The sequence below is a fragment of the Macaca fascicularis genome, chromosome 20, assembly GCF_037993035.2.
Source record: "Macaca fascicularis isolate 582-1 chromosome 20, T2T-MFA8v1.1".
Taxonomy (NCBI): domain Eukaryota; kingdom Metazoa; phylum Chordata; class Mammalia; order Primates; family Cercopithecidae; genus Macaca; species Macaca fascicularis.
The window spans coordinates 8,395,192-8,416,890 of record NC_088394.1 but is presented as its reverse complement, the minus strand read 5'-3'; the positions used below and the strand labels follow the sequence as shown (position 1 = coordinate 8,416,890).

At 42.8% G+C, this 21,699-nt stretch overlaps 1 protein-coding gene across 1 annotated transcript in view; it reads right to left on the bottom strand.

Moving 5' to 3' along the window:
• RBFOX1 (RNA binding fox-1 homolog 1) overlaps positions 1-21,699 on the bottom strand; it is a 2,485,336-nt gene that overhangs the window by 120,567 nt on the left and 2,343,070 nt on the right. The window contains 2 exon segments of the mRNA XM_074028822.1: positions 4,935-4,988; positions 12,664-12,807. Coding sequence (XP_073884923.1) covers positions 4,935-4,988; positions 12,664-12,807 — 198 coding nt within the window.

Sequence of the window (21,699 nt, the reverse complement as noted above, 5' to 3'; positions counted from 1 at the left end):
TGAGATTTGCCTAAGTTGGGTGCAGAAAGAACTTGCTCCAGACAGTCCTCAAAATGCCAAACAGACTTTCCTACCTGTTCCATTGGACAATTCTACCTCCCATCCAGAAAAGAAGTGGCACGGCCTCCCTGGGTTAGCAGGTTATCAAAATTCTAACCTGGGGGTTGCAATGTAACGAGAAAGCGCTCACCTGGTCCACTCCATGAGCAGGGAACCTTTGCTATGAAGCACAGGTGCCAGGCAACTTTTGAGAACAGGTGCTAAGGTTGTTTTTTTCTGACATGCCTCATGGTCGGGATTCTAACTCAAGGAAACAGCAATTTGCAGTTTTTAAAAAGATGAATATTTTTACCTCTGCCTTAAAAAGGAGAACAAAACAAGCACATTCTGAGCCTGGCTTGCTGGGCATAGGGCTGAGTGTGATGTTGATGTGTAACTGCTTAAAAAATCAAGACTGCAAGAAAGGGGTACAGAGAAGGGGAGTCAGACGACACATCTTCCCAGTGTTTACCTTTAATGCTACTAAAGAAAAGAAATCGGTGGTCTGTGCCCTGCTGTGAACAGGTACCATCAGTAGGGTAGATAACGGCGGCTTTAAGAGGATTGCCAGACTGGCGTGACTTGCTTACTTTAAAATATTTTTGCAAATCATACATTCTGATCCTCCTGTATCCTAGTTATTGTTCTTTTTTCATCTTTTGTATTTTTAGGCAATATCTTCCTTTTTTGCATTCATGCAAATACACCATTTTATATCTTAAAGGCTTAAATAAAGCACGCTGGATGGATGAATGTACGGATTTTTCATCTTAGATGAAAAAATCCAGTCCTCTAGGTTCTGGTGCAGGGAAATCATATTTAGAAGAGGGGAGCTGTTGATGTGAGTATCTGAAGAATCATTTTCCGATGGGACTATGAGCCCTCTCATCTCACTTTTATTCCAGTGACCTTTGCACATGCAACTCCTCCTGCATGCAAGACATCCCTCTTTCCCCTCTCTGGGAAGTTCTTATGCATCGCTCTCTCTCAGCTTACATGTTGCTTCTTTCCAGAAGCCTTCTCACAATATCCGTCTGCCTGTTCAGACTCAGCGGCCGCTCACATCACCATAGAACAACACAGGCTACTGCAGTCACTCAGCTTCCTAGTCCGTCTCTCCTGCTACTCAGGAAAGCCCATGAAGACAGGAAGTATTTCTGCCTTACTCATAGTTGGCTCTCATGAAATGCAACAAACACTTACTGATATCTACTGAATCAAAGATCAAAGTGTAGATTTCTGTTTTTTCTTTGAGACAGAACTTCACTCTTCTTGCCCAGGCTGTAGTGCAATGGCTCGATCTCGGCTCACCGCAACTTCTGTCTCCTGGATTCAGGCAGTTCTCCTGCCTCAGCCTCCCGAGTAGCTGGGATTATAAGCACGTGCCACCACACCCGGCTGATTTTGTATTTTTAGCTGAGACAGTGTTTCTCCATGTTAGACTGGTCTTGAACTCCCGACCTCAGGTGATCCGCCTACCTCAGCCTCCCAAAGTGCTGGGATTATAGGCATGAGCCACCGTACCTGGCCAGATTTCTTAAGTATATACTTAGGGGGGAGTAGCTGTATCTGTCTGTAGCTCCCAAATAGAGCATATCATAGGTAAATGAGATGGTTGGGCAAATCTCCTAAAAAGGAAAAATAAATTACAGGATCATTCACCCCTGAATGCTTACAAATTCTCATTTTCTGTCTGATATCTCTTTAAAATGTGGTTTTTCTGCATTCTTGCTATTCATCCATACATTAAGTACTTGAGTTATACATTCCCAAGATAATATGCTTACTGTCTGTGCATGTATCTTGTTGGTTGGTTGGTTGTTCTAAGACAAGGTCTCACTCTGTCACCCAAGCTGGAGTGCAGTGGTGCAGTCATAACTCACTAAAGCCTTGACCTCCTGGGATCAAGCAATCCTCCTGCCTCAACCTCCCCAGTAGCTTACACTACAAGTGTGTATCACCATGCCCAGCTAATTTTTAATTATTTTGTGGCGGTGGGGGTCTCACTGTTGTCCAGACTGGTCTTGAACTCCTGGCTTCAGACAACACTCCCACCTCAGCTTCCTAAAGGGCTGGAATGCGCATCCACCCCTTAAGTACGTATTGGGTTTCTATGTCCGCATACATATACACACACACCCAGCACCCACAGCCTTCAGCACTGAGTGGCCTGCCTGAAGAACTGCTCTAGAGAACGAAAGGCAAGAAGGTGAGTTCCTGGCTCATAAGGGCGCACTCATTTTCTGGCTGACTGTCCAGCACCAAATGATGAAAATGAGGTCATAGCAATGGTTCAGGTTTCTGAACCATTAAAATGGAAATGCTCATCTAAATAAGGCTCTTTCCCATAAAGGATGATGTCAAGTATGAAAAATATCCCTGTGAGCTGCTGCCCCCATTTAGCAGTTCCAACTGGACTGTCTCAGTGCCATTCCAGCAGTACCTAAACAGTCAGCTCCAACACCTGCAAGACAAGCTCTTTCAGAGGGCGCATACCCACTGAGAGAGGCTATTTTAGATGTTTCCTAAACCAAAAGAATAAAGACCAAAAAAAGACAGCTTCACAAAGTCAGGATCTGGATGCAGCAAACTTAAATGGTCTTTTTCGTGAAGCCCCTAGAGATAGACTAATCATGGGAATGACGGAAGATGTCTTAAAAATAGTATCGCCATTGTACCTTCAAAATAGCAAATGATATTCTTCTAATGTCCCAAAACAGCTCTCAGAAGGAATTAAATAGCTTTCTTCAACTGGCAAAAGTTACAAAACAAAACATAAATTAAACATATTAAAAAAATCAAACACATCTTTGAAGGCAGTGCTGCTATAGACAGACTGAGAGTCAGAACAAAGTTGGTCAACATTCAGGTCATCTACAATTTTGCCAAGAATACAGAAGGCCCGAGTGAACAGGATTAGGCTGGGCACATTTTTCTCTCAATGCACTTTGCTTTGCAGTTATAGAGATAGTCCCCATAATAATCTTCATACCAGAAGCAGGAAGATAGTTAAGTTCGAGAATGATTGTAAAATATCTGAAGCTATGGAAAAATGACAAGGTCCCTGAAGGAGCAGAATCACAAAGTGTAATGGATTCTGTTTTGCTTTTGTTTTCACTCATCTGACAGATTACAACATCACTTTTGCCGTGGAGGAGAAAATACTGCGGTTTTCTTTCCTTGATGCGATCAGCCTCATCCTAGCTAATTAGTACTAAATCAACTTAGGAGGGAAGAAAACTGTCCAAAAAAAAAAAAAAAAAATTTCAAAGGTTTGCTTTATGGGGGCAAAGGTGGTTGTATATACCCAAAAGAACTGGCACTGTGGCCTGTGACACTTCAAATAAAGCCAGTACCACTTAGTGACCCTCCATGATGCTGACTTGCCCCAAATTGCCAGTGTAAGGAGAGTCAATGGGCTGAAACCAGTATCTCTCAACATTTGCATTCATAGTCTGAGGATACAAGGAGAAGGGAACTTAAATTTCCTAACAGCCTGGGGAGTGGCAGCTAGGAGACCTGGCAGAGCTATTGAAAGCATTCACTTTCTGGTTACCAAGATCCATATCTTTTTTGTTCTCCATGATTTCTCCCTGTTAACCCCTTGTGTCTGCTGATAGGTCTCATGTGTTGTTTTCCTCAATTGGGGATTTTCATGGGGTTCCTGAGTGCTCTGTGGGTGCAGGTGGTAAGAGGACACTTGAAGAACAGCAGCAACAACCAAAGCCCAACACTATTAAGCACCACTGCCTGTTACACTCACAGGGAAGGCTTGTCATGGGTCTATTTTAAGGACAGACCTGGAAGTGTGGTTAAAACACAGGTTGCTGAGCACTAACTTGAGAGTTGCAAATTCAACAGGTCAGGGCTGGAGCCTGAGAACTTGCATTTCTAATCAGTTCCTAGGTGATGCTGATGTTCATGGTCTGGAACCACCCTTGGTTAACCACTGATAGAGAGGAGGCTTTAGAAGTGTTTGTGTTTTTTTCTTCTCCCAACATATTTCTTTTGTTTGTTTGTTTTTGAGACAGGGTCTCGCTGTCACCCAGGTTGGGGTGCAGTGGTGCAATCTCGGCTCACTGCAACCACCACCTCATGGGTGCAAGCCTCCCAAGTAGCTGGGACTGCAGGTGCTGCCACCACACCCAGCTAATTTTTGTATTTTTAGTAGAGATGAGGTTTCACCATGTTACCCAGGCTGGTCTTGAGCACCTGACCTCAGGTGATCTACCCACCTCAGCCTCCCAAAGCACTGGAATTACAGGCAAAAGCCATTGCACCCAGCCCGTATTTCTGTTTTGAAACAGAACCTCTCCTGATCCCAAACCTCCCCATAGAGCCCCTGACTTTGATTAGAGCTTGGGAATCCATTTAAAAATTGGTTTCCTCGAAAAAACAAACTCAAAGCAATGGCAAATCGCAAAAGGTGGATTGGTAAACATAGTAATGAATAAAATTACATTCAAAAGGTTGGTGTATATGAGATTTTTCTCCCCTACAACCCAGGAAAATAACTGCACTTTATTAATACAGAATAATCACATATTTACCTGCTCATGAGACTATCAACTCACTTTTTAATATAAAGAACATAATTATCACTGAAAAACAAAAATGTAGCAACATCATTATTTTTTTAAGCATGGATAATTTTCCTCTGGAAACTTGATAAAAATATATATATAAAAAACAGCAATTTAAAATTATTCCCCTTATACATTTTAAACTGAACCCAATGTCTTTCCCACCATTTTGAAAACGGAAGGTGGTCTCTAAAGGAACTCCCGCTGAAGTGTATTTTCACAATGAGCTGATTAAGACAGTGCAGTTGTTTCCCCTTACAACAAACATTTAAAAATAAACTAAACAATTCTAAAGTGAATTAAGTTGCTTACCTTTGAGCCTCGCTCATTAAAAATAATTTCAACATCTAAGATTTTACCAAATTGCTGCAAAGAAATAGAAATATCTTATAAGCAAGAAGAGAAATGCAGTAGACATTATTAGGTACAGTAGTAATTGTTTCCGACGCCAATTTTTTCTCTTAATATCAAGGATATACATTTTATGTTTTATGGCTAATGGGCTTGAAACAAGAGAAAATAAAACCACCCATATTTTCTCCTTATTATGGAACACACCAACAGGGCTTGGTACAAAATATTAAGAGGTGAATTCTACTTTTCTTTTTCTTTTTTTTTTCCTGTGTGCATGTCTGCGTTCCCAGGCACTGAGCAGCAAAGATTTAAAAGTGGTTAGTATGTATATACAATGACCCTTCTGGTCTATCCCAGCAAACAATGGAAGAAACACCCTTGATGAAATGCGATTTTGATAATTAATGTCCAGTGAGAATTTGATGTGACTGGTTTTGGCTCCCAGCTCACATAAAATCTAGGAGCAGCTCTATCATATGAGAAAGAAACTATGAACACAAAAGCAAACTCCACTATCCAGGCACCATCATCATGATGGTATCAGCAGTTGTAATCAGTGCTTGGGCTGAAATTCTCTCAAGATAATTCTCTATATTATTAAACAAACAGATTTTAGATAACTAGCATGACTAGGCTCTATGAAAAGTCCAGAAACAGAGACTCAGATTATAAATAGAGACAAATAAAATGCAGACACCTGGTTAAATTTAAATTTCAGATTTTTCAGGATATGTCACACGCAATATTTGGGACATACTTATACTTAATATCTGTGGTTTATTTGAACTTCAAATTCAATGACTGCATCTTACATATTTTTCAAATTGGTGAAATCTGGAGTTTCCAATGAGAAATGCACATCAAGCAATTCTTGATTCACGTTTCAAAATGGAGAGTATGGGCCCTAGAACTACGGGCATCAGATCATCCGAAATCCTTTCCTCCAACCTTGGAAGTTTTTCAGTTTTGAGATTACACGAAGTAGTGTGGGCATTTCTTGAGTATAATAGCGTAACCTGCGTATGAGCAGGCAAGAGAGAGGGTGATGTAAAATCATGTACCGTGGCCCAGGGAAAAATAAAATGAGAATTTTATCTCCACGCAGAATGAAAGCAAATGCCCTTTGAGTGATTAAAAATTAAACAGGGCAACATAAATATTTCCATCCTCTTTTTTTTGGTTTTGTTTTGAGCTTTCCTATCATTCCATTCACTTCTGCATTCTGGATTTTAATTGCATCCTTTATGACCCTCGGAGGTTCTGTATTCCATTTCCCCCCTGAATGGAGAGCATTACACGTACTTCCGTGTAGCAGAGGACAGAGTGACTGGGGTGAGGGGTGGCGCAGGATGAAAAAGGAACAAACAGACCACACGAGAAGCAGGGGAGGTTTGCCTGACCAATGTGTTCCAGTCAGAGTATCCAGAGACGCAGAGAGTGAATGTCAAGAGGGTCCTACTTACATTCAAGAAACAAACTATTTAGAACATACAGATGCTATCCTCTGGAATGTACAAAGAAATCCACCCTCCCCGAAACAGTAGAAACAAGTGTGTATGCCACTGGAATACAGACAGCTCAGTCTTGAAATAAAAATAGTTCTGACTATGGAAAAAAGTAACCAAAAGTTTGTCATTCTGTACCATAGAAATGTGCCCATGCCTCAGGATCCATACACTATCCAGCCAGGGGAATTAGAGACGTGCATATTTTTAGTTGTGAAACAAAGAATTACTAGTATTTCTGCTCAGAGAAGCAAAGGATAGGAAGAAACCAAGGAGAAAATACTCAGAAGAGAATACAGAAATGGGTCACATTGCTCGCACACACAATGGAAATGCCAACAAACATGCAGCTAACTCATCCTGCAATTTGTGGACTTAGATCTTTTGGTCAAGAGAATTCCTTTACAGAGCATTTTCAGTGCCCTAATTTTAGGCAGAGAAAAATCACTGGAAATAGAAGAAAACTTTCAGATGGGGGAAATGAAGGATTTGCCGTTCAAATGTGAACTGAATTTCATAGTAAAGAAACCTCCAGTTTTGTGAACTCCTCAAGCAGCAATTTTGATACAAAAACCCTAGAATATTCAGTCTATACAGACGCTATCATATTTATTTCAGGCATAAGAGCCTAGAAGCACATATATTTACAGAAAGAGAAGCTTGACAAGGACTTCTTCCAAAACCACGATGCAACTGTCATCTATGGAACATTCTCTAGGCAGTCAACCCAAAAACATTTCCTTTAAAATAAGATCTGATTGAGACAGAACCAATCAAACAGCAGTCTTAGCATGTGTCATTCCCTAAATGAAACAATGACATCAGCTGCCCTGAAATGGTCTCAAAGTTTGCTTCTGTGGCAGTTGCTGTTAGGTTGACGGTTCTCAAAGCCAGTGAAACAAGCCCGAAGAAGAATGCTGATGTAAGCCCCATTTCCAAGACAGTTGTGTACTATATTTATAGTATCAACAGTTTAATTGGGAAGTTTGCTACTAATGATGTAAACACAGCTGGCACATTTTCAATTTAAATAGACACAACTCATTCGCAGACATAACTAGCATTTGTTTGCTCAACAGCAATGTTCAGCTGCATTCAACAACGCCTCAAATCCACACAAGGTGTCTGAATAGCTGTATCAAGAACAGGATCCAGGCCAGGCACGGTGGCTAACACGTGTAATCCCAGCACTTTGGGAGGCTAAGGTGGGCAGAACATGAGGTCGGGAGTTCGAGACCAGCCTGGCCAACATGGTGAAACCCTGTCTCTACTAAAAATGTAAAAATTAGCCAGGCACGCTGGCAGGAGCCTGTTATCCCAGCTACTTGGGAGGCTGAGGCAGAAGAATCACTTGATCCTGGGAGGTGGAGGTAGCAGTCAACCGAGAATGTGCCACTGCGCTCCAGCCTGGACGACAGAGCGAGACTCCGTGTCAAAAAACAAAACAAGATCTAGAAGTTTATAGGCACACACTTGGGCAAATATGTACCAAGCATTTTTAGATGTTCTCAGATCAAACAACATTTCTCTGAAAAACTGTGAAGGATGTTCAATGGATACAGCATAAAACATAAAGGTTAGTTCAAAGATTGTGCATAGAGGCCAAGGAAAGGCATCATCCCAGTTTTTCTCAGTGTTAGCTTCGTGTTCAGAATGCAGAAGTAGTAGGTACCATGCCCTGTCCCACCATAATGGCCTCACTCCTCATAACATCATGGTAGATGGAACTTTGCATTAACATCCTAAGTACAGGCAAGCCCGTCTCATTACTAAAAAGTGATCTTGAAATCTTCCTTTGCATGTGCTGAAAGTCATGTGATCTGTTTTTTGTGACAATACAGAGACATTCAGTGGACTATTTTCCTGCCCAGAGGGCCTATATTTTGTTTTCTTGTGTTTTTTGATTTTATTGCTGTAGAAACTGGGTCTCCCTCCCTATGTTGCCCAGGCTGGTCTCAAATTCTCGAACTCAAGCAATCCTTCCACCTCGGCCTCCCAAAGTCCTGGGATTACAGGTATAAGCCACCACCATGCCTAGCCAAGAGGGTCTGTATTTTGACCCCTAAAGTAAGTCTGCAGAATCAACAAGGGTGTTGTGTAAATTTGAGAACTGCAGTCACTGAGCAACTGTTTGACAATTCCGTGATGGCATCCAGAACATCCATCCATCTGTTGTAGCAGAGGTCTGGATATATCACAATCCACTTCTCTCACTTCAAACCCAGAATGTTTAAATTTTAAATATTAAGTTAAACATTCTATTCAGGGCACCATATATTGCAATTAATTTGTTAGAAATCCATATATTCCTCTCGAGATCATCAAACATTTATCTGTAAAGAAAATGCAAGTTCATGCATGATACGTAACATGAAGACAAAGCTCCAGGAAAAAGAAGCCACGTATAAAACTAATATGCCTTCCAATGAACCATTCAATATCAATGCCACTGCACAGAACAGCTCCATTCACTTGGACCTCAACTAGTATTTTTTAAAGACTGTGGCTTCTGCTTTGTATATTGTAGCCATATAACATCTTCCCCAAGGAATGTTCCATCTCAAATGAAAAAAAATAAGATGAGCTAGAAGATTTAATGCCAAACATGGGAACAAATGCTTCCATTGAGTAGAAAGTAAAGAATATGAAAAAGGTAATCAGAATCCCAATCTTCATGAAGAAGTGCTGAAGATACAAATTAAAAATAAAATGAGTCACCTGCAGTGACCATTAGGCATGCAATGGTTGCAGATGGCATGGTCGAATTATTAATGGTTACAGACGTTGTAATGACCACTGCCAAGTTTTAGGCAGTTTGAAGAAGGAGGTTGCTTTTTTGTCTTGTTTTGCTTTTGACTTTAAAATCCCATGCCTGTATTTAACAAGAGACAAAGAGAGGGGAAAGCACAAAGATCTTTGTGACTGTTTATCTCTGTAATTGTCCTCACTATAACCCCTGTCAAAGTGGGAAGACAAAGACAGGACAGAGCGCCAAAAGGAGAGAAGATGTCTCATGTCCAAATGATGTCAGAAGTACCTAATTGGAGTTAAACTGTAGTTTCTTGCAGTAACTATGACCTGAAAGAGGAAACCCTCCTAAATTCCGTAAACTCCAGTGTGGGGAACCAATGAGAATGTTTACAGATGCTTCACAATGTGATTCCTGCCGCTAAATGTATCCTATAACAAGAATGACTCTGTGACCACCACCGTTTGGCAGGAAAGAACAGATTTTTAGTGTATAAAACTGCATTTCTTTAGAATGGTGGTTGTAAACTATGGAGGCTTAAGAGTCATTACAAGGGGGTCTGTGAATCTGTACGTTCCTGGTACTTTTATAGACAAAATTTACAGAAAAAATAAAGCTTTCAAAAAATCTTTCAGAAAAAATAAGTTTCAAAAAATGGACACAGATGCTACTTGTGATGAACAAGGTTAAGTTTGTGCTACTGAATGCATGGTGCATTCTCTTAATTGATAGGCATTAAGTGTATCTATCATCTTGTCAAATTGACATCTTGTCAGTTGCTGGAAAATCTTGACTATAAAGGGTGGCACACGCATGTAGTCCCAGCTAGTCAGGAAGTTGAGGAACGAGAATCGCTTGAACCCAGGAGAAAGACTGCAATGAGCCGAGATCATGCCACTTCACTCCAGTCTGGGCAACAGAAATAGACTTTGTCACAAAAAAAGGGGGGTACTGGATATGTGCAGTGCCTCACATCTCACGCTGTAATCCCAGCACGTTGGAAGGCCAAGGTGGGAGGGTTGATTGAGGCCAGGAATTTGTGACCAGCCTGGACAACGAAGTGAGACCCCATCTCCATTACAAAAAACAAACAAACAAAAAAAACCTTAAAAATTAGCCAAGCATGGTGGCTTGTGTCTGTAGTCTCAGCTACTTAGGAGGTTGAGGTGGGAGGATCCCTTGAGCCCAAGAGTTTGCAGTGAGCATGATCACACCACTGTACTCTAGCCTGGGTAACAGAAGGAGAACTTGTCTTTTTAAAAACAAGAGCAGGGCTGGGAGCGGTGGCTCACACCTGTAATCCCAGCACTTTGGGAGGCTGAGGTGGGTAGATCACAAGGTCAGGAGATCGAGACCATCCTGGCTAAAACGGTGAAACCCCACCTCTACTAAAAATACAATTAAACGAGCCGAGCGTGGTGGCGGGCACCTGTAATCGCAGCTACTTGGGAGGCTGAGGCAGGACAATGGAGAGAACCCAGGAGACGGAGCTCACAGTGAGCTGAGATTGTGCCACTGTACTCCAGCCTAGGCAACAGAGTGAGACTCTGTCTCAAAAAATAAATAAAAAAAAAATAAAAATAAACAAAAACAAGTGCCCTGAAACTAGTAGATTTGGATCAAGGTTTGATGACAGGTAGTACAATTTTTTGGCAAGATCTTGCTCCTTGCCATCTACCCTAACTCTATAAGACTAGAGAGACTCAGAATCCCTTCTCTGATTCCTGTGAATATTTTGAATACCTCTGTGACTTAGCATTGTAGCCTGCAGTAACTTTCACGATAACTAAGAAAAATACGGGGGGAAAGCCCCCTAAAGGGTGGAACTTGGGGTGAGCTGCAATGAGTAACACCATGAAAGAGTATCAAGATGCTTATTAAGGGGACTGAATTCAAAGCCAACATCACAGTGACACTTGATGAGAAAAAACAGACCGCACAGCAAGACATCTTCCTAACCTGACATGGCAAAGAGAATATAACACCTCTTACTGCCCATCATTCAAACCTGGTCTTACTGCCTCACACACACTTAACCTCAACTCTCACTTTGAATGCTCTGCACTTTTCAAAGTCATCTTTGACCTGAAAGTGCCCGAGGGCATCTCTGTTCTGCAGGAGTTGGAGGGGCTCAACTCAACGTTATTACCAAATGAGAGAGATAAAAGTGCAAGAGCTGACCTTTTCCTCTTAAATGTCAGCATTCAAAGCTGGGTATCTTAAATATTAGGATGCCTGCTCTGCTTTTGTGTCAGATGCATACTTGATAAGCATCGTGTGTGTAAGAAGTAAAAGGTGCAAGCTAATCCCCAACACACAGTGCCTTTGAGAAGTGAACCAGAGCCTTCCATTTCATACGGAGAACAACACCAGAGTGACTCAGAATGGGCATCTTCTTGTTCCTTTTGTGATATTTGCATCCATTTATAAACTCCTAGAGGAGTCTCTGAGCAGCCCACCTTTGCTCTAAGTCAAATGTTAAGGATGTAATTCTTTTCACTGAATCCACAGGCACCTGCTATCGTTGCTGGGATGTCATGGGCAAATTGGCTACATTCAGAAACGTGAAAGATATCCAAGCCCCGTCATAGCCTTGTCTTTTGGTTGAACGGAGGTCAAAGAAATGGCAAACTCATGGCTTCCCAAAGTGGATAGTGAAGATATCTTTGAGAAAAAAATAATCAGGGGCAAGATGATCTATAAAAAAGCAATGCTATTATTTTCTCCTGGGCTAGTGGTGACTTGTGGCCTGCTCTGTATTTCACCATGGTGCCTGGGCATGGCTACCCTTCATGGCATATAGCACCACAGTAAATGCCTCTGAATCCCTGTCACTAATTTCAGAAAAATGTAGACTTCAGGAATCAACATGAACTTAGAAACTGGTAGCTCATTTGGTGTTGGTGGTGGTGGTTTTGCTTTGTTTGCTAAAATCAGCTTTATGCAGAATTAGTTGTTCTCTGTTGCTGCATCTGAAATCTAAATGCACAGTGCCTGGGAAAGACTAGGGAATGCAGGAATACACTATGAGTCACCCTCTGGATAATCTGACAACTGCAAAAGAAAGCAAAACCAAGAGGACTCGGGGTGTATTTTTGCTACAGTATGATGTCCTGGGCCATTGGATTTAGGACTATCAATAGGCTTCTTTCAGCAGTGGGTCATTTAGGAATGTTTTCCATTTGGCCTTCAAGTTACTTCTTAGAAGAAAACCACTTGGCAAAGTAGATACATGGTGAGCATATGTACAGAAATACATGCTAAAACCATAAAGAGATTCTAGCCACAATATACCCAAAAACTAGACTCTAAAATGTTTCTCCCCGTGCAAACATCTAACCTTAGTATTGTAAATACCCCCAAACTTACATGAGACAGGGAGGTCTCTGGAAACCCCAGAGCGGGCACTGCTGAGAAGAAAGGTGGTACTTACACCAAACATTTGTCTGAGGTCCGGATCCCGGAACCTGAAGGGGATATTGGAGACATGCAGCCGTTTGGGCTGAGACTTGTTTTCCGTGTTTTCAGAAGGTTGTGTCTGGGGCTGGCCATCCGTTGGTGCTGCATCATCTGTCTGCTAAAAGAACAAGAAGAAATTGAAGAGGTTGAGTGGACCACAATGCTCTGTTCCAATGCACTTTTGCTTGCCCTGAGTGGCAGGAAAAGATCAGAACTAAGGATTCTGAGAAGGGAAGAAAATGCTGAGGCATGCATGCATGCATTCATTCAACAAGTGTTTTCTGAGCATCCACTGAGTGCTCATGATGAATCTGGGATTGGGCAGTGGGCAAAGCAGACAAAAATCCCTGCCCTCAGGGAGCATCATTCCAGATAATAAATCCATAAATAGAGTGTTGGCAGACAGAGAAAAGCACTATAGGCTAGAAAAAGCAAAGGAAGGGGACTGGGAGCTGCTAGGGTTGGGAGGTGGGGAGTGGGAACCTCATCAAGAAGGGGGTAATAATTATTACAGGCAGGAGACTGTGTATTTCTTTACTGATGCGGTTCAGAATCTGAAGATATGCCTACATAATTGTTCAGGTAATTGTGCAGATAAAATATAATTAAATGTAAAAAATTTGAAAAGACTAGTTGGCATTCTGGAGTTCAAATAACCAGCTGATTGACTTACTCTTTTGAGGCTCTAATTGTACAAACTTGTGCTGTCCACTACAGTTGACCACATGTGACAATATACATTTAACTGAATTAAAATGATATATTTAACTTCGTTTGCATTAGCTGCATTTCAAGTGCTCAAGAGCCACATGTACTTAGTGCTTCCATGCTGAGTAATGCAAATACAGAATGTTTCCATCTCTACAGAAAGTTCTGCTGTGCTGTTTGCCTAGACCCTGTAACATTATTAGCATAACTCATTGTTTCACCACCCCTGCCTTGCAAATAAGGCTGTATAACATGATGTTACATTGACACCCATATATAGGCAGGAACTAGGGGAAAAGTCAGTCACATTAGGTATCATTATAGCCACTGCCATACTCTCAGTTCTAGAGTTTTAACATTTCAAACATTTAACATAGGATACTTTCTCTGCAATTAGCATGTGTTGCCTCTAGGTGGCAGTAAATGCCATCCACATCAGATACCAACTTTGAAACTATGATAGAAAGCTTATGCAGAAGCCTATCAAACTTATGAGTGAGGAATCATCCTCACCTATTTTATAAGCAATCTAGAAGTACATAATTGGGACAAACTATCAATATAGGCAGCCAGGTGTAAATAATAACGACTTAGAGGAAAGAATCTTACAAAGTGAAATACAAAACACTCAGATAACACGGGCATAATTAGCAACTTTCTCAACAGCCCTGGTATTTACTGGAAGGTTTCATTTGCATTTTCCTTCCTAACACACCCTGAATTGCATGTTGAAGTAAAGACTTCCCGTTGGCTCGCAAACCATTCTTCCAAGCTGCTCTGGTACCAAAAGCCCTACCAGTTGACTTCAAGTTTTAAATGCAAAGTCATGTATTTAGACAATGTATTTAGTCATTGTGCCTATACTGTTGGATTGAATATAAAGCAGTACGACGGTCATTTTCTTAACTGGAAAATAAAGAATAATGAGTTCATACCTTTTAAGGCTTTGTGATTGAATAATGTATGCTAACTTGGCCAAGTTCCTGATATATATTTAATAAATGGAAAGTAACGAACTGTCTAGAGTAATGGTAATTTTTTAAAATACCACAAAGAGAAATAAACCTCTTTTGAGAAACACACAGGAAAGGTTGTCATTTGCTTATTTTTAAAGTGTTTACACATCTTTACTGAGCAACTGCTTTGTGTTAGACACATAAATCAGCCCTCCAGGTCACACGCAATTCCAACTTTAGTGAATGACACCAATAGAGAAAGACAATCATAAATAGAATCATTTTGTCATTGTTTTTTGTTGTTGTTTTCTTGGAGTTGGGTCTTGGTCTGTCACTCAGGCTGGAGTGCCGTGGCACAATCATGGCTCACTGCAGCCTTGAAACCCTGGGCTCAAACAATCTGCCCACATCAGCCTTCCAAGTAGCTAGGACTACAGGCATGCGCCACCACACCAAGCTCATTTTTATTTGCAGAGACAGGGTCTCACTATGTTGCCCAGGCTGGTCTTGAACCTCTGGCCTCAAGTGATCCTCCTGCCTCAGTCTCCCAAAGCACTAAGACTATAAGCATGAGCCACCATCCCCAGCCAATACAGACTGGTAAATGTTGGGATAAGAGGCAATCACAAAGGGCTGAGCAACCATAAATCAGGGTCATATAACACTGCTGGAGGTTCAGCAAGGCTTGCCAATTCTGGAGGTTAAATTTTAAGTGGGAGATATCTAAGAGAAGAGGTGAAAAGGACTGAGGCTATACCGAGACAGGGCAGCGTAGGTGCAGAGATGTCAAATGATGTCTTGGATTCAGAGAGTATGTGTAGCTCCAGTACCACTGGTCAGATGAGGCAGGTATGAAGGGAAGGCAGGAGTTGAGGTTTCAAAGATAGTCAAGGGGTAGATCAAAGGACACTGTATGAAGCAAGAGTCTGAGCTTCATCCTAAGAGCAATAAGGAGTCACCTAAGGATCACAGCAGGAGGGTGGTATGACCAGCTTGTGACACAAATGATAAATGTCTGTTTAATGGTTAGCTGACTCACTGACCGAAAGTACATGAATAAACAAATGAATGAAGAAGTGTACAATCAACGTCACTACCTTCATGTGATAGTTGAAGAACAACGTTGTAACACTGAAACCCAAACAGAGCAGAATGTGGGTTTTCTCCGCTGAGAATACGAGGTTTGGTGCCATGTCCATGACACAGAAATGAGCTTGAATCATGCAACTGTCCCTTTTCAGATTGTAAGGGGTTTTAGCACTCTACACCCGGACTCGGAGTTTACAGATGCTATAGTTGAAACCCCCAGCTTTCAGTCCATTTTTTTTTCCCATCCTGTTAGAAGTTTGTTTCAATGCAAAAATAAAACGAGCTCCTTCTTATCCTGAGAAGGAAACATAGATTTGGATTTGTGTACAACTGCTGGATGTTTCAGCTTAATGAACCTAATTAGGAATTACAGAGATTATGATTAAACATATTAAATGATTAATAGCATTGTGCCACTCATGTGAAAATTAAAATTAATCATCTCTAGTCAAACAGCACTTTGGAGAAATCTTTGCATTGTTTCCTTTGATAAAAACATACAATGCTCAATTAATCATTTTATAGTATATGCTTATATATAAATGCCTATAAATTGTTATAGAGAAATACCTGTATATTAAAAAGAATCCTTAAAGCATGCAAAAAAAAAAAAAAAAAGTAAGCAAAAAGTGTTTTAGGTCATTGTGGGTGTATGGAAAGGGAAAAAGAGGAGTTTTAGGAAGTAGAGGTTGAGGAGTGAAGAAAACAACAGAAAAAGGAAATCTCTTTCAGCCTGCATGCCTTTTATGTGGTGGGATGCAGCACCATGAACCAGGGTTTTGGAATCACGCAGACCATCTCTGTTATTTGCTATTCTTAGGGAGGTCACTTTTCTTCTCTGACCCTCAGTTTACTTTTCCATCAAAGGACATTAATGGGGTAATGGGGCCAGGTGCAGTGGCTCATGCCTGTAATCCCAGCATTTTGTGAGGCTAAGGTGGGAGGATAATTTGAGACCAGCCTGCAAAATAGTGAGACCGTATCTCCACTAAATAAATTTTTTTTAAAAAGCTGATTATGGCCATGTGCCTGTCATCCCAGCTAGTTGGGAGACTGAGGTGGGAGATGGCTGGAGCCCAGGAGATCAAGGCTGCAGTGACAGAAAGTCATACCACTGCACTCCAACCTGGGCAATGGAGCAAGACTCTGCTCTAAAACAAAAACAAGGCTGGGCGCGGTGGCTCACACCTGTAATCCCAGCACTTTGGGAGGCCGAGACGGGTGGATCACGTGGTCAGGAGATCGAGACCATCCTGGCTAACACGGTGAAACGCCTATAGTCCCAGTTCCTTGGGAGGCTGAGGCAGGAGAATGGCGTGAGCCTGGGAGGCGGAGCTTGCAGTGAGCCGAGATTGCGCCAAGGCACTCCAGCCTGGGCGACAGAGCGAGACTCTGTCTCAAACAAAACAAAACAAAACAAAAAAAACAAACAAAAAAACCCAAAAAAAAAGACAAAAACAAAAAGGACACTAATGGTACTAAGCTCACAGGATCATGGGAAGGACCAAATGCAGCAGGAGATGACAGAGCAGCTACCACCGAGCCTAATGCACGTTGGGGTTAGTGATCATTACCAACCCATCCACGGAGTGTGATCTGTTTTTCTTCCCCTTTTTCTGGGACCTTAGAACAAGCCTGAGTTTTATGTCTCTATATTTGTTTTCTGAAACATGACCACAAAGCTGGTGGCTTAAAGCCACTGGACTTCATTCTCCTGTAGTTGTACAGACCAGAAATCTAAAATCAAGGTGCCAGGAGGGCCACACTCCCTCTAAAAGATATAGGGGGAGAATCATGCCTAGCCTCATTTAGCTTTTGGTGGCTGCAGGCATTCCTTGACTTGGGTTTGCACCCTTCCATCCTCTGCTTCCATCTTCACAGGCCCTATTCCCTCTACATGGCTGAAACTCCAATTTCCCTCTTCCTTTTTCTTCTTAAAAAGATACTAGGGTTGGGCGCGTGGTGGTTTAAGCCTATAATCCCAGCACTTTGGGAGGCTGAGGTGGGCAGATCACAAGGTCAGGAGTTCGAGACCAGCCTGACCAAAATGGTGAAACCCCGTCCCTACTAAAAACACAAAAATTAGCCAGGTGTGTTGGCACATGCCTATAATCCCAGGTACTCAGGAGGATGAGGCAGGAGAATTGCTTGAACCCAGGAGGCAGAGGTTGCAATGAGCTGAGATTGCACCATTGCACTCCAGCCTGGGTGACAGAGCGAGACTGTCTCAAAAAAGGATATTAGTTGTTGAGCTCACCCTAAATCCAGGATGATTTTGTGTTGATCCTTAATTACATCTGCAAAGATCTCCTTCCCCTCCCCTACCCCTGCCAAATAGGAACATGTTTATGGAAGTTATAACAAGGACGTAGTTTTTGGAGGTCACCATTCCCTCTACTACATCTCTCCACCAAACATATAAATCAAAGGTGCATGGAGTACAAGCAAGCAGCTGTCACCCAGGAGGAAATGCGTGCTCTACCACTTCAGGCAGCATGAAGTTCTCACGATGAGTGGCCTCAAAGCAGATCTAGGAGAAGGAGGAATGAATGTTCCTGCCAGGCTGTCATCTGTCAATAGGAGTTGTGATGGTTTACATTGAGTGTCAACTTGATTGGATGGAAGGATGCAAAGTATTGGACCTGGTTGTGTCTGTGAGGGTATTGCCAAAGGAGACAAACATTCAAGTCAGTGCAACAGTCAACCCACCCTCAATCTGGGTGGTCACCATCTGATCATCTGCCAGCATGCCTAGGATAAAAGTAGGCAGAGGAAAGTGGAAAGACTAGGCTGGCTGAGTCTTCCAGCCTGCAACTCTCCCCCATGCTGGATGCTTCCTGCCCTTGAACGTGGGACTCCAAGTCCTTCAGCTTTTGGACTCTTGGACCTTTGACCACAGACTGAAGGCTGTACTGTTGGCTTCCCTACTTTTGAGGTTTTGGGACCCAGCGTGACTTCCTTGCTCCTCAGCTTACAGATGGCCTATTGTGGGACTTCACCTTGTGATCGTGTGAGTCAGTACTCCTTAATAAACTCCCCTTTATTTATAGATAAACATCTATCTTATTACTTCTTTCCCACTAGAGAACCCTAATACAGGAGTCACTTCAATGAGACCCCCCCAAACGAAGAGGAGACTTAAGTCTTCGTCTTTCCAGCCCATGCTCCACAGTGGCCTTTGATCATGGCCCGGATGCAATGACACCTGGCTGGAAAGCATTTCATTAGCCTCTTGAAAGGCCATCAACATTGAAGGACAGAGATGCTGCCTGTATGTTTCCAGTACCTACTACCGTGCCTCACTCAACCTGAGAAGTCGTTATAGCATCCCTGAGAAGCTTGCTGAACGTTATGGCAAAAGCATAGTGTGTAATTCCTGAGGAAAAGACAATGTCAAAAAGCTAGGAAACTGGCTAATAGAACAAACCATCTAGAATGCACATTCCTAGAGGGCAGTGGCTACGGGATTCCTAGCTATAGTCCCCAAAGCTGCAGCATATCAAAGCTCAGTGGGAAGTAATCTCTGGAAAAACTCCCAATTTATTTGACTTTATTTTTTGAGACAGAGTCTTACTCTGTTGCCCAGGCCAAAGTGTAGTGGCACAATCTCACTTCACTGCAACCTCTGCCTCCCGGGTTCAAGCGATTTTCCTGCTTCAACCTCCCGAGTAGCTGGGATTTACAGGTGTATGCCACTGCGCCTGGCTAATTTTCGTATTTTTACTAGAGACAGGGTTTCACAATGTTGATCAGGCTGGTCTCGAACTCCTAACCTCAAGTGATCTGCCTGCCTCGGCCTCCCAAAGTGCTGGGATTACAGGCGTGAGCTACTGTGCCTGGCCATAAAAGTTATCTTTGGCTCTGAAGTGAGACCTACCTGAATGGACATGACCATATTTGGGAGATCAGAAGGTGAGACACAGCAATGCAGTAAATTCAGAGAATGGAGGAAATTGAGGGCAGTCAGTAAAGTAAAGATGTCAGAGGTGGACGGGAAAGTGGCCAGGGACACCCCCTTCTCAGTGGTCTCCAACCTGGATCCTCATTGACTGTCTAGGTCTATAAGGTTCAGTGTTCTCGGCCGTGACCGCTCCCACCTTGCCTGCTGCCTGTCTCCCATTCTTGCTCTTTGGCCTCTCTGCTTTTTCCTGCCCCCATCTTTGGTCTTTGCATTCATTCTGCCTTTTGCCTGGAAGACTCTTTCCCTGGAACACCACATGTAGCTTGCCCAGTTACCGATACAATCTCTGCCCAGGTGTCACCCATTGGAGAAACCTTCAATGGCCCCATGATAACAGCAACTCTGCACCAGCACTCTCTCTCCCCTTGACCACCGATGTCTTCACAGCACACATCTCTTCTTGCTGACTTTTTATTATTTTATTCTGTGATTTTGTATATTGCTTATCTTTTCCACCAGGATGTAACTCCAGGAGAGCAGAGACTGTAGCTTTTCTGTTCACTGAAACCCTCTACCACTGGACAGGGTTCCTCAATGTCAGTACCATTGACACTTGGGGCTGGTTCATTATTATTATTTTTTTGATGGGTGGGTCATCCTGTGCACTGTAGAACGTTCAACAACATCATTGGCCTCCACCCACTACATGCCAGTTGCCTACCCTTGAGTTGGAACCAAAGATATCTCCTGGGATTCAAATGTCTCCTGGGAGGCAAAACTGTGCCACTTGAAACTGCTGACCTGGAGTCCATGATAAGTTCTCAGTAAATATCTGTGGCGTAAATAACAGCCTGGTTTTACCATGAGCGAGCTGCAAGGCTGCTCACTTTCATGTCTCTGGATCTCAGTTTGCAAATACATAAAATGATAAATGTGTACTTCTCCTGGATGCTTTAGAGTGAAATGACATCCAACTCTGTGAATGGTTAAGTCCCATGCATAAAGATGGGACACAATTATCATATTATTAATAGTATTAATAACCATCAGGTTTTGTTTTGTTTTGTTTTGAAACAGTCTGGCTCTGTGGCCAGGCTGGAGTGCAGCAGCACGATCTCGGCTCACTGCAACCTCCGCCTCCTGGGTTCAAGTGATTCTTCTGCCTCAGCCTCCCCAGTAGCTGGGACTACAGGCGTGTGCCACCATGCCCAGCTAATTTGTGAATCTTGAGTAGAGACGGAGTTTGGCCATGTGGGCCAGGCAGGTCTCGAACTGCTGACCGCAGGTGATCCACCTGCTTCAGCCTCCCAAAGTACTGGGACTATAGGCCTGAGCCATGGAGCCCAGCCTAGCTTTTGTTTTATTTCTCAGACCCACGCACAACTCTGAGATCCAGCCTCCCCATCAAACAGGAAAGGCTGCAGGACCCTACACAGATGGGAAGTCTCTTAACCCCAAGAGGTGGGTTTCCAGATGGCACTTGGCAGAGCTTCCCTCTGCTCATTAGGACCACAATGCCAGCTTCTGCCCGGGCCCAGTGTGAAGGCCCTATTAGGAGGCGGGATCTTTGCGGCAGAATTTTTCTTAATAAACAAACTCCCCAGGTATCGGCGCAGGTTATAAATGGTAAGAAAACACCACTGGCACTTTAATCTCCTGAAGATCACTTCGTGCTTCCACAAAGACCTTAATAAAGAACCACGGGGCTCCCTCTGCTATAATCGTTCCTAATTCAATGGATAGCTCTGAGCAACCCAAGACTAATCCTGGTGAAATTGGATTTTGATATCGACCAATCCAGGGATGACTGTTTGAGAGAAAATGCATAGTCGTGTAGAGATACATGTCTTTTGGATTCTGTCCCCGTCCTGGGGTTTCCTCTGTCTGACCCTAGGGAGACATGACTGAGGCCGCCTATGTGGCATCTTCTAGTGATGACCAGGTAACTGGGTACAGAAGCACCAGGAAGGAATTCTTTAAGTTCCGGCGTGCGTGTGCAGGTTTGTTACATCAGTAAACGTGTGCCATGGTGATTTGCGGCACCCATCACCTAAGTATTAAGCCCTGCATGCATCAGCTATTTATCCTGATGCTTTCCCTTCTCCCTTTCCCCCAACGAACCTCAGTGTGTGTTGTTCCCCTCCCTGTGTCCATGTGTTCTCACTGTTCTGCTCCCACTTTGAGTGAGAACGTGCAGTGTTCGGTTTTCTGTTCCTGTGTTAGTTTGCTGAGGATAATAGCTTCTAGCTCCATCCATTGTCCCTGCAAAGAACATAATCTTCTTCCCTTTCATGGCCACATAGTATTTCACAGTGTATATGTACCACATTTTCTTTAAACTATCATCGATGGGCAT